Source organism: Microtus oregoni, unplaced genomic scaffold (genome assembly GCF_018167655.1).
Source record: "Microtus oregoni isolate MIOR12 unplaced genomic scaffold, Mior012 000024F_ref0000369, whole genome shotgun sequence".
NCBI lineage: Eukaryota > Metazoa > Chordata > Mammalia > Rodentia > Cricetidae > Microtus > Microtus oregoni.
In genome coordinates this window covers 32,259,879-32,273,245 of record NW_024543083.1, presented here as the reverse complement: position 1 = coordinate 32,273,245, position 13,367 = coordinate 32,259,879, and the positions used below count along the sequence as shown (strand labels likewise).

General features: G+C 38.7%; 1 protein-coding gene across 5 annotated transcripts in view; it reads right to left on the bottom strand.

The window, feature by feature from the left end:
* Positions 1 to 6,990: 6,990 nt before the first annotated feature.
* Fbxo8 (F-box protein 8) overlaps positions 6,991 to 13,367 on the bottom strand; it is a 41,915-nt gene continuing 35,538 nt past the window's right edge. For all 5 annotated transcript variants that reach the window (XM_041673687.1, XM_041673688.1, XM_041673690.1 and 2 more), the window contains 3 exons: positions 11,997 to 12,115; positions 9,724 to 9,920; positions 6,991 to 7,962 (listed from right to left, as the gene is read on the bottom strand). In XM_041673687.1, coding sequence (XP_041529621.1) covers positions 7,775 to 7,962; positions 9,724 to 9,920; positions 11,997 to 12,115 — 504 coding nt within the window. In that variant the 3' untranslated portion in view covers positions 6,991 to 7,774. The remainder of the gene's footprint in view (positions 7,963 to 9,723; positions 9,921 to 11,996; positions 12,116 to 13,367) is intronic.

Below are 13,367 nucleotides of genomic sequence, written 5' to 3'. Positions count from 1 at the left end.
GGTTCTATGATGATATGCAAGATATTCGTCAGTATTGCTATAGGATAGGGTCATTTCAGGTTCCCTATCCTCAGCTGCCCAAGGAACTAACTGGGGACCTCGGCTTGGGTATCTGGGAGCCACTCTAGGTTCAAGTCTCTTGCCAACTCTAAGGTGGCTCCCTTAACTAAGAATTGTGCTTCCGTGCTCCCCTATCCAACCTTCCTTTATCCCAATCCTCCTTTTTCCCCAAGTTTCCCCCATTCTCCCCTTCTCCCTTTTCTCTCCCCATCTCCCCTTACCCCCATCCCACCCCACCCCCAAGATCTCAATTTTCTCCGAAGGGGTACCCTCATCCATTGCTGGTGGGAATGCAATCTTGTGCAACCACTTTGGAAATCGGTGTTTCGGTTTCTCAGGAAATTCGGGATCAACCTACCCATGGACCCAGCAATACCACTCTTGGGAATATACCCAAGAGATGCCCGATCATATGACAAGAGCATTTGTTCAACTATGTTCATAGCAGTATTATTTGTAATAGCCAGAAACTGGAAACAACCTAGATGCCCTTCAATAGAAGAATGGATGAAGAAAGTGTGGAATATATACACATTAGAGTACTACGCTGCGGTAAAAAACAATGACTTCTCAAATTTTGCATGCAAATGGATGGAAATAGAAAACACTATCCTGAGTGAGGTAATCCAGACCCAAAAAGATGAATATGGGATGTACTCACTCATAATTGGTTTCTAGCCATAAACAAGGGTCACAGAGTCTACAATTGGTGATCCCAAAGAAGCAAAGTAAGAAGGTGAACCAAAGGAAAAACATAAAGTTGTCCTCTTGGCTATGGGAAGTAGACTGCTATTTTAAATATTGAGGCTTGTGAATAAGCTTTGTTCTTGTGAACATCATCCTCGGTGGTAATCATAACATTACCACACACTTCAAAGAACAATTAAGAGAAGTAGAATAGGAAGAGCAAAGGCTTCAATTTCTAAAGTTAAAAGAGGGGGGAGATGACTCACCCATTAAGAGTACTGACTGCTCTAACAGAGGACGTGGGTGCAATTCCTAGCCCCGACATGATGGCTCACAGATTTGTCACCCTCTTCTGCTCTATGACACTGAAAGCTCATGGTACACAGACATGTACACAATCAAAACACATATAAAAAATAAAAATAACTAAAAGCAGAAAATGTTTTTACTTTAAGAACTAAAGCAGCAGTGATTCGTCCAGTCTCCTCAACTTAGGAGAGTGGGAGGTTGAACCTTGTGATACTTAGTCTCTATTGTCCACTCCACATAGTCTTTAATCACCAGGGATACTGGCCACTGGGTTGGGATAACTGGGGTGGGAAGACCCAACATTAGGAGGCTCCATTCCATGGGTGGGACCCTAGGATGCACAAAAAGGAGAAAGTAAGCCATATGCGAGCATCCATCACTTTCTTCTTCCTGGCTGTGGACACACTGTAATTTGCTTCAAGCTCCTGCTGACAAGATCTCTACTGTGGTGCTCTGTACCCTTGAACTGTGAGCCAAATAGACCCGTTCTTTCTTGAGTTGCTTTTTCAGAGTATTTTTATTACAGCAACAAGAAGTAATGTGTGCATGTGCGGTCTCTCCTCTCAATCTCTCTCTCTCTCTCTCTCTCTCTCTCTCTCTCTCTCTCTGGTGTATGGTGTGTATCTTTGTATTGTGTGGTATGTGGTGTATGGGATATGGTATGTGGTGTATGGTGAGTGGTGTGTATGTATTGTGTGTGTCTATTGTGTGTGTGTGATACAAAGGTAGAAAAGAGATTTATGAGAGGGGAAGGAGAGATATAAAGGAAATGGGAAAAGGGAAAGAAATGGAATACTGTGATGTGAAAGCAGACACTTTAAATGATTTGAGAGGACAAAGGGGGTCAGTATGAGGGAATTTGTGAGGTCAGTATAGGGCAAATAAACAAGTATACAGATAGATATGTATGAAAATGTCACAAATAAACTCATTATTTGGTAGCTAACAAGAACAACTATCAGTGTTAATTGATAGAGTGTCCTTGGGAAAGAGCTTTTGGTGACAAATTTGGAGGAGACTAAAAATATTCTTAAGCACTTTCTTCTTACTCTTTCTCACTCCTTCCTTTTGTTTTCCTTTGCCTCATTCTCTGTTTCTCATGTTTTCCTTCTCTGTCATTTTTCTTCATCTCCCTGCTTTCCACCTTCTCTCCTTTCTTTGCCTTTTCTTTCTAAAGAGGACTTCTCTCAGAAAACATGATTGGTGACTGTATATAAGAATTTGCCCACTTGGTACAATGGTACAATGTAGACTTGAGACAATCCAGCCCTTATTGGGGGAGGAAATTGTAGACAGGCTAAGTAGCACTCTTGGGGGTTTCAGCAGAGGTCAGATTACATATTGGGTGAGGGAATAATTGTTTAGTGACAATATAAAAGCCATTAGCAGTAGTGTGACTTTCTAGCCTCATCAAATTTAGCCCCAGGTGGAAAGAGATTCAAGAAGCCTGAAAAGAAATGGAATAACTTCAGTGTATACTATACAGTAAGGGTCAAACTCAGCATCCCTTTGGAGAAGTGAAACCCATGACCTCACATGCTAAGCAAGTCCTTCTCTAGTGAGCTATACCCCTAGCCCTCAGTACCCTTCTGAACAGTCTTCTTCCCTAGCCCCTGCAGTACCAATTTCCTTTAGTCTTCTAAAGTTTTGGTTTTCTTTTCATACCTCCCTTTTCTACCAAAATTTAAAATTATATTTATCAATTTTAATTTTTATTTTATGTATTTGGGTGTTTACACGCATGTATGCCCATGTACCACTTGAGTGCTGTCTGGAAAGACAAGAAGAGGATGTTGGATCCCCTAGAACTTGGTTACAGACTGTTGTGAACTGTCAGGTAAGTACTGGGAATCGAACCTGGGTCCTTCAGAAGAGAAGCCAGCACTCTTCACTGCTGAGCCATCTCTCTAGACCCCCAGCATTACTTTTACTAGATATTTTGTGTGTAGGGAGGTCACAGGACCTCTGATCTCTACACCATGACCAGGCACGCACACAAGCACACATACACAGCTATTTTGTTCAGCAACGAGAAAAGTCACAAACATTTATAGATGACAGGCACTGCAGCTGCTGCTATGCAAATGCTACCCCAGGGATCATCAGCCTGGAACTGGCGGTGGGAGGATTGTGGGAAGGTTAGGAACTACAGACTAGAGAAGCCTCGACAGGCTGTAGTCGGAGCGTTCCAGTCACTCTACAGGAAGTGAGACAGATCAGAAGGATAAAAAAAGTACACATGGCCGGGCGGTGGTGGCGCACGCCTTTAATCCCAGCACTCGGGAGGCAGAGGCAGGCGGATCTCTGGGAGTTCGAGGCCAGCCTGGTTTACAAGAGCTAGTTCCAGGACAGGAACCAAAAAAGCTACGGAGAAACCGTGTCTCGAAAATTAAAAAAAAAAAAAAAAAAGTACACATGGCAAACACTGGGTGAGGGGAATGTCAGAGGGGAATAGAGATAGGAACAGAAAATTTCGGGGAAGATAGCGATCTGAAAAATCAACTGGCACATTCTGTCTGTCTTTAAGTGAGAATGAATTTTAAAATAACGGACTAATGTTTTTAGGCAGCAGAAAATTGATGGTAGCGCATTTAGATTGCAGTAAGGTTATAGTTCTCTGCTCTCAATAGATTTACAGTGAAAGAGAGCAGAAAATGTGGGAAATGTACATTTGGGCAAGAAAAAAAGAATGAATGAATTTCAACTTGAGGACAAAGTAGCTGAGGAAAAGGTGGCAGTAATGGCTAAAGAAAGTAGGGTCATAGAAGAGTAGCTTTGGAAACTCACAGTGATTGGTGGTCTAGAATGCACTTATACCGCACTGCGACAATCAAGAGGAGGACTGTGCACATCACCTGTCAAACCCCAAGGGTGTGAAAACAGAAACCCAGGAGAGTGCCTAGGTAGGTAAGAACCTCCAGGGTACACGCTAAAGCTGGACTGGCTGGAGAAGGGACTTCCCAGGTTCAGGCAGAATGGCACACAGAAACGACATCACCTGTGGTCCAGCAGTCCAGTGGTCCATGGTATATCTTGAGCTGGCAGTTGAATTTGGGGTCATTACTGACATGAATGTTGGCAGGAGTTTTGGGAACATCAAGGTACTAGAAAGTTGTTGTGGCCAGGCAAGGTGTAGCAGGGAGTTTCCCTGGACAGTCTGAATGAAGCATGAAACTGAAATTGAAATCTGTAAGTCACAATAGCAATCTCAGGAAACTGGAAATGTCAGAAAAATGAATGTCTTCCAGGGTCAGCTGAAGGGACTGAGTGTAGCATCTAAGGAGGTCATGTGTACTTCAGGTGGCAGAGCTGGGCTAATAAGATTATATACGTCTGTTGGAGCCTAACTGATGTCATCAATGAGCTCCAGATCCAGGTCAGGTGTGCAGAGTTTGTTATTTTTCCTGCTGGGTTTTGATCTCGCTTTCTTCTGATTCTTCTTTGCTCTGTCCACACTCGTCTCTTTTGCAATGGGATTCTGTATGGCACTGCATATTTGAAACATATAACACTTTGTGGTTTAGAATCGATTTTACAGAAGCTCATCACTAAATAGGTTGCTTTAAGTCTAGAAGAGACATGTTTGGATTTCTGAAGTATTTTTGCATTGAGACGGCCATGGGGTCAAAAGGGATATTATCGTTTAAATGTGGAATGTCCCCAACTGACTCATGTTCTGGAACACTTGGTCCCCCAGATAATGGTGCTGTTTCCAAAGGCTGTGGGACCTTTAAGGAATAAGGTTGGCTGACAGAAATGAATCCTTAGATTTTACATTATCGTCTGACTTTGCTCTGTGAAGATTTCCTTTCTGATCTGCAGAGATGTAAAGGGGGTGTGCTGGATGCTCCCACCTTTTCTGAAAGCTTTCACCGCCTTGTACCAAGCTGGTACCAATTGCCATACCTTCCTTGCAATGCTGAACTATCATCCCTAACTCATAGGCCAAAAATAAATCATTTCCTAAGGAGGGGTATAAAAGAAAAGGATATCAAACTAGAATTGCATATTCAGCGCAAATTTCTTCAAAAAGAATGGTATTTTCAAATATAATTATGAGTTCTGGGCTAGAGAGATAGATAGCTTAGAGGTTAAGAGCACTGGCTGCTCTTCCAGAGGTCCTGAGTTCAATTCCCAGCAACAACATAGTTGCTCACAACCATCTATAATGAGATCTAGTGTCTTATTCAGACATGCAGGCATATATACATAGTAAACAAACAAACAAACAGTCTTTACAAAAAGTATGAGTTCCACAAAAACACCAAGCTAACAGCAATAATATATATGCAGAGAACTTGGTGCAGACATATGCAGGCCCCACGATTGTCACTTTAGTGTCTGTGAGCCCATGTGAGGTAAGGCCTGCTTAGTTGAGTTGGTGGATCATGGTGTCCTGGTATCCTCAACCCCTTTAGCTCCCAAGAGAGGAATCTAATAGAAACCTCCAATTTTAGACTCTCTCTGCATAATGCCTGGCTGTGGGTTTCTGTACCTGCTTCCATCTGCTGCCAGAGGAAGCCTCTCTGATGATGACTGGACAAGGCACTGATCTAGGAGTATAGCAGAATAACATTAGGATCATTTCATTGATTTTTTAAAACCAGTTGTGTTTGGGTCTACCCTATGCCTCTGGGCTATCCAGTTTCCAGTTCCTAGACAACCAGGTAGTGTAGAACATGGGTTCCCTCTCTGATTATTTTGCCTGCTCTTGAGACTCTTCCTTCTCTTGGGTTACCTTTCTCAGCCCCAATACAAGAGCTTTTGTCTTGACTTACTACATCTTGTTTTGTCCTATTCGGCCATTGTCTTTTGGAGGCCTGATCTTTTCTGAAGAGGAAACAGAGTCAGGAGTGGGTTTAGGGGAGAGGGAAGGAGGGGAAAAGCTGAGAGGAATGGAGGGAGGGGAAACAGTGATTAGGATGTATTGTATAAGAGAAGAATCTATGTTCAATAAAATAAAACAACAACAAATCAAATGAAACTATGATAACTAGATGACCACAATTACAATAGATGTTCTCATTTTGAGAAGAAAAATACTGTAAAAAGGGTTTGAATCTTCACACACAAAGAGTATTTAAAATTATATTATTAGTAAATACAAAAGATTATTTTTTCCTCATTTAAAGTAAAGATGCTTGTTAAAAAATAAGACTTTGAATTTTATATAACAACTCGAAGATTGTGGGTAGAGAATATGCCACACAAAGTGGTATAATATTAATTATAGTTAATTACAGTAACTTCATATAACTGACATAATTTAATTTGCAGAGGATCAGCATTTGGAAAGAGTCACATAATACTTTTACATTTCCTTGGATGTAAATTTTACCTCAAAATGAAAAATGGCTAAAAATGTAGACCTCTAGTCAATAATGTAGAAATTTAGCAACAAAGAACATATATTTTTGAAGCTAATCTTGGTATGTTTAAGATATTAAGGTAAGTTGGCAGATGGAGGGATGGATGAATACATGATGAGGCAAATAGTGAAACTGTAATTGCAGAATTACAATGGGGGAAGTGTGCAGGCTTCCTCTGAAAAATGTTTCGACTTTCTGTTTGACTATGTCCATAATAAAACTATATTGAAAAAAAGAAGGCAGAGTATGAAAATCAAAAAGAAAACAACAGGGAAATGAAGGCTTAAAAAAAGACAGTCAAATTGAGAAAAGGGGTAGGTAGAGAGGGAGGGAGATATCAGCAGGTATGAGAGACATCTAAAAGTGGAGGAGGTAGACAGAGGGAGAGGTCAATGCATCATTCACCAAAAAATAACAACTAACTTGAGGAAAAAAAAACCCCACAGCTTCCCTCTTATTCCACCAGCATGAACTCAGTCTAAGCATCACTACTATAACCTAGCACAGAACACATCACATGGGAGCCCTTGACACACGCCTGAAGAGTAACGAGTATATAGTGTGATTCACGGCGTAATATCCTTTTATTAATTAACTCTGAAGATAGATTGAGATTAGGAAAATAGTTAAGACCAAGTACTTCAGAAACAAGGAAGTAAAGACTTCCCCAAGTTCTAGGGAAGTGTGACTTTTAAATTCTGACTTTTTTATATTCTAAATATTTAAAGGATGTACTGAAACTTTATTAACTAAGTTTTAAAAATGAACCAAATGATAAATGGCATACAAATAAGGCCAGTTTTGCATAGTATATTAATAGAGTAACAAATCAACACTCTTTTCAAAGTTCCAAGAAATGGGAAGCTGGTATTGGTTTCCAGGTCAGATTTGACTTTGACAAAAAAATTTCCGAACTCAGTTCAAGAGAAAAGGAAAAGTTTTAGTTAAAATCTTTACAATAAAATAATTACGATTATAAATCTCTTTAGTTAAATATGCATACATTACATGGTATTTTAAAGGATGGAAATGGATCTTTTTCAGAGAAATCTAATGCACAAACACTCCACCTTAGAGAGCATATGTCAGTTTAACATTCTCTACAGCTGTGTTATACAATGGCTGTTTTGTGCAAACATGATGAGCAAAATTGAGAAATATTCACCAATATTAGTTAGTTTTGAAATTTCTAAACTAGAAAACAGTGAAACAAAAAGAGGCTGTGCACTCCAGGTTGACCGCATACAGAGGCTGAGAGACCAGAATTGATGCAGCCCCCATTGCTGCTAAGTCCTTTCCTGGATAGACTTAGTCTGGAGTAAAAAGTTGAAGTACCAACAATTGTGCTTTTATGCAGCCACATGGCCAATAAGGTAGATGTTGTCATAAAGGTGTCCTACAAAATCTTCACTAATGTTCTGAGCAGCACGGCGGGTATTTCGAATAAATTCTCTTTTTGACATTTTATTCTTCACATGGGGACTAGTGAGGTCAATGGACAGCAGAATCAAAGAGTAGCACAGTACGTAGACAGCATCTGAAGGAAAAGGAAACACACCGGTTATTGGTTTGCTCAAAATATCACTGGTGCTAAGGAGACAAAAGTTCCTATCACAAAATGAGTCAGGCTTTTCTTCCAGGTTAGTCTTCAAAGCTCTGGGAAACTGCCTATGACCAGGCAAACCGAGGTAAACTCAGCCAGTCTGATTACCAAGGAAACCAGCAGTCTCTCCAGTTCAAAGGAACTTCAAGATTTTTAGGAGTTTGTTGTGAAAATACATTCCAGACGTAACATTTCAGAATTTGCTCTACTTTCATTTTCAAATGCGATATTTACATCCAACTATAATTAAAAGAAATTCTACCACCAGCTTATCATCTTGATTTAAAAAAAATCAAGATATTTATTTACAAAGAATGCTGTTTACAAAACCTAATTTAATTTGAGAGTATTTTTAATGACATGATATGTATTACCTTGGCACTAAAAAGAGATTGCAAAACATTTTTAAGGTTGTTAAATTACTATTCACATTTGAGAGGTGTACTCTGAACGTGGGTGAAATCTGTATATGACCTTCAAAAATAAATCTTTAGGGAAAACATTGCCCTGCTTGAGCACATGCAACAAAGGAATTTTCTTTTTTCATATAATCACAGGGTGCTTAAGATCACAACAGTAGCAACACTTACGATATTTATAGTATTATACTATTTTAGAATCCTGAAATCTTATGTTATATGTTATAAATGTTATATCTCATAAAACATACTCAGCAAATTTCATATGACAGGTATGTTTTGTTCTGCAATCATTGCTTAATAAGCCAAATCTTAAAAAAAAATACAAGTAAGTCTATAAAATGAAAGTACACATACGAGACTTGAGAGCTAGCATGTGTATATACGTACACACAGTGAAAATTAATTGTGTTAAAACAAATTTTAGTGGAAAATATTGTTATTTATGTACAGCTTATTAAAAGCTTCAAAAAACTTTACATCAGCTGGTAAAAAAATAACAAATAACTTTAAAAAATTGACATAGTTAGTCTAACTTCTTCCTAATGCTGTGCATCTGTTATGTGCAAAGGGTTAGTGCATATCCTTCTGAGTCTGCTCCCATGCCATCCCTGTGCAAGGGTTAGTGCATGTCCTTCTGAGTCTGCTCCCATGCCATCCCTGTGCAAGGGTTAGTGCATGTCCTTCTGAGTCTGCTCCCATGCCATCCCTGTGCAAGGGTTAGTGCATGTCCTTCTGAGTGTGCACCCATGCCATCCCTGTGCAAGGGTTAGTGCATGTCCTTCTGAGTCTGCTCCCATGCCATCCCTGTGCAAGGGTTAGTGCATGTCCTTCTGAGTGTGCTCCCATGCCATCCCTGTGCAAGGGTTAGTGCATGTCCTTCTGAGTCTGCTCCCATGCCATCCCTGTGCAAGGGTTAGTGCATGTCCTTCTGAGTCTGCTCCCATGCCATCCCTGTGCAAGGGTTAGTGCATGTCCTTCTGAGTCTGCTCCCATGCCATCCCTGTGCAAGGGTTAGTGCATGTCCTTCTGAGTCTGCTCCCATGCCATCCCTGTGCAAGGGTTAGTGCATGTCCTTCTGAGTCTGCTCCCATGTCATCACTGTGGCAACACTTAAACATTTACAGTTTGTGGAAGTATTTTCCCCACAGTGGAAAAAATGCCTCATATTATGATTATTTTTTCCACAGATGGTAGGGATTGGAAAAATAATGCAAAACTTGTGCATGCGTGCACGCACACGCATACACATTCACACACACAGAGTTATCCTTACCAGGACTAAGGCCAAGTTCTCGCATTAGGTCAGGATTACAAGCACAGAACCTATGTGAGAACTTTGTTATAAGAGTTTCAAGGTACTCCCCACGTTCCTCAGGAGCATGAATATGACGAAAAAATTCTCTCAATGCATTTGGCAAGAATTGATTCCTAAAATTATGCAAGGTTACAAGGTCATCCAAGACATCTCTCCTAAAGAAGGAGAAAAAAGGTGCAGCTGTAGTTAATATTTCGAAAAAAATGAAAAATTATAATTTGTCATGTTTGTATAAAATATAAATCATCATTGATTACTGTATCAGTTAGTCCTATAAAGTATATAATATCTGTACCCTTTAAAACATTAAATATAATCATTTACAAAGTTAAGATACTTTGAACCCCTGCACAAATAGCCTAAAACAAGATAAAGTGAAATATGGAATTTTACTTAAAAAAATACACTTATAAAATAATTCTACTTATCAAAAATTTGAAGTATAGAAAGTGCTACTGAGTTGGTATAGTGGCACTCATGAAGCTGAGGCAGGAGGATCATGAGTTCAAGGCCAGTCTGGGCTACACAGAGACAAACACCCTTCCCGCAGAGAAACAAAGAAACACTGCTTCTTTACCAGTCAGTACCTTCTGATCTAAGCCAACCAGAAGTAGAATTCATGCCCTTTAAATTAGAAGGAATCTTCCTGTACTGAACCAAGACACATTTTCAGAGGTAAGAGCGATTTATGTAGACTTCCAAAAACACCCACATAGAGTATATACACACTGTTTTACAATCTGCTCCTCCTTCCTCATAGTGTTCATTGTACAAGGTTTTGTCTTTACAAATAGATTCGCTTCATTCTTTTCAGTGGCTGCTCACCATCCCAACATATGGTTATAATAATTCTATGACATATATTTAAGTGTTTATAATTATGTAATTATTGTATCATTTATAAATATATGTATGTGTTATATATTTTAACCTATAGAATTAAATACTCTTTGTGACAACATTCTCTAATTGTTGCTGAACTCAAACTTGATTATATGACCATAGCCTTCATTTTGACCAATTGATTATGACAAGACTAGGCAAATACAGCAAGTAGGCAAACTCTGGCCCACTGCTTATATTTGTAAATAGAGTTAATGGAATAGGGTCATACTGCTTTGTTTATAGTTGGCCTGTGTCTACTTACTCAATACAAATGGCAGAGTTAAAGCAAATGCAACAAGAGAGCACAAGGTCAGCAAAGCTAAATATGTACAGCAAGATCTACAGAAAAAGCCAATCTCTAGGTCTCTAGCACTTAACGACACAGTAGCAAGGACAACACCTTTCATAGGAGACTTCATTCAATGACAAGAAAGCTGATGTAGATGCTCTCTTAATATTTTCATGTCTCCAATTAGCTAAAATATAAGGGTACAAGTGAATAATTACCAGATGAGAATGCAGTATGATCCATTATCTCTACCTGTGTGATTGACATACTTAATGTCACCTTTTTAGACTTTTTTTTATATATACATGGATGTTTCATCTGCATGCTTGTCTGTGCATCACTGAGGTCAGAAGAGAATGAATGATCTGGAACTGGAGTTATAGACGGTTGTGAGTCACCATGAGCATGCTGGGAACCATACCTGGATCCTCTGCAGGAGCATCAAGTGCTCTTAACTGTGAGGCATCTCTCCAGCTTCACCTTTTCAGACTTTGTAGACATGTGCATAATGTCTATGCAATATTATGCAACTCCCCACAACCCTTAGAGTCCCTAGGTTCTGCAGTTTACAGTCTGTCTTTACAATAGATTTTTAAATGAACAGTTTCAGGATTTAGAACTTCTGGTCACCTAAATACTTAGTTCATGGCTAACTATTAAGTTAGGGCTGCAACTTCCACAAAGATGATACTTGATCTTAGATTGCGTCCCAGGGATGCTGGGCTATCATTTTGTATCTATTTATGTTTCTGAGACAGTGTCTCACTCTATGGCTGTGGCTGGCCGCAGCTCTGAGATCCTCTGCCTCAGCTTCTGATGCTGTTATTACAGATGTTTATAAGCTTATGTCAGACCACACGTGGCATCTGTTACTTTCATAATGACAAGGTTTCATTAGCATTCGAAACAAAAAGTCTAATCAATTGTAAGACATAATAAACTTTTTTATGCTTTTACTCAGTTTTACAACTAGATTGTTCTATGTACTATAGCATTTAAAGTAAAAGTTAAAACATTACTTAACTCATTTCTGATAAAAATTTAATTTTTGCTTTACCTTTCATCAAGGTAGATTCTCAGTTTTTTCCAATTTAGTGTTCTTGTACAGAAGATAAATTTTGCTATTTCCTTTGGCGAATCATCTAGGATACCCTTGGACATAAAGTAGCTCACTCCCTAAGGCAGAAAGACAAGTCTACATAAGCAAAGTCAGCCTTGGTTTATAAATTTTAGTAATTAGGCAATTGCAGCACCATAGCTACGGGTTCTTTCCAGCATTACTATAACGTTGATAGCTTTAACATGCAAAACACAAACTGGAGCCTGAGCTACAACTAGTATGTAGAGTTGATAATTTACATGCAATGAAAAGTAGGAAATTCAAAGTTGAGATTCATGAAGAGATCCTATTTTCTGGCTCATGACAGGTAGTAAGTATATAGAAATATGGACTAATTTAGGAGGGATGTGGACACGCCATGATATAGACTATAAAATGAGCTTTGCAACAGATACTTCCCTTTCCTAATAGAAAGCATAATTTTTAAAAGCTCAGGTATGTACTGTGGTATACATTTTAAGAAAATAGCTTTTGGAGAAAAAACAATTAGATTCTCCAAATGGAAGGAACACTAACAACTTCTTTCTGGAAATAAAGGTAATTACATTATGTAAGTTACAGGGAAAAAGGCCAAACTCCAGGTCAACTCATGGGTTTTACTACTTTGGCTTTGAGTACTACTACATTTTATAAGCATCTAGTTAAAGTACCACTGAGAGAAAGCATGTAAGAGAAAGCTTTCAGTTGTACTTGATATGTTTCTCTTTGAATTTCCTTTTCTCTGCATGCAGAGTTGTCCAAAGAAGCACTACCCTCACATTTGTATCTACTTTTCACTTAAAAATCAACAACAGAAACATCAACAGCAAAAAACTAAACGCTGAAAGCAATGTTCTCGCACATATAAAAAAGTCACATTCAAATAAATGCCAGATTCATTTGAATGTGCAGTTATTGAAATAAAAGGCAGGTGTGTTTATTTCAACTTGTAGTTCTCCAGATACATGCATTCCCATGAATCCATGTGTCTGGATACTAGTACAATGTGTGCAGCTAATTGGCAGAGAAAATGACATATAATGTACATGCAACATACTGTTTTCACACATAAATTCCTTCAGCATTTCTTCAGTTAGAAATATTGCACATATTAGAATTTTAAGAGTTGGAAGAATTTTTATGAAAGACTCTCAAAGATAAAATGTTCTCATTAAAATTTTGCATTAAAATTTTTAAAAAGCAATTTGGTACCATGAGGTAATGCTTTTGAAATGTTATAATTATCTACAAATTGCAATTTGAAGATAAGGGTTTTTATATAAAGCTGATTTTATGAGCCAACAGAATCTTAACAGCAACACTATCAAC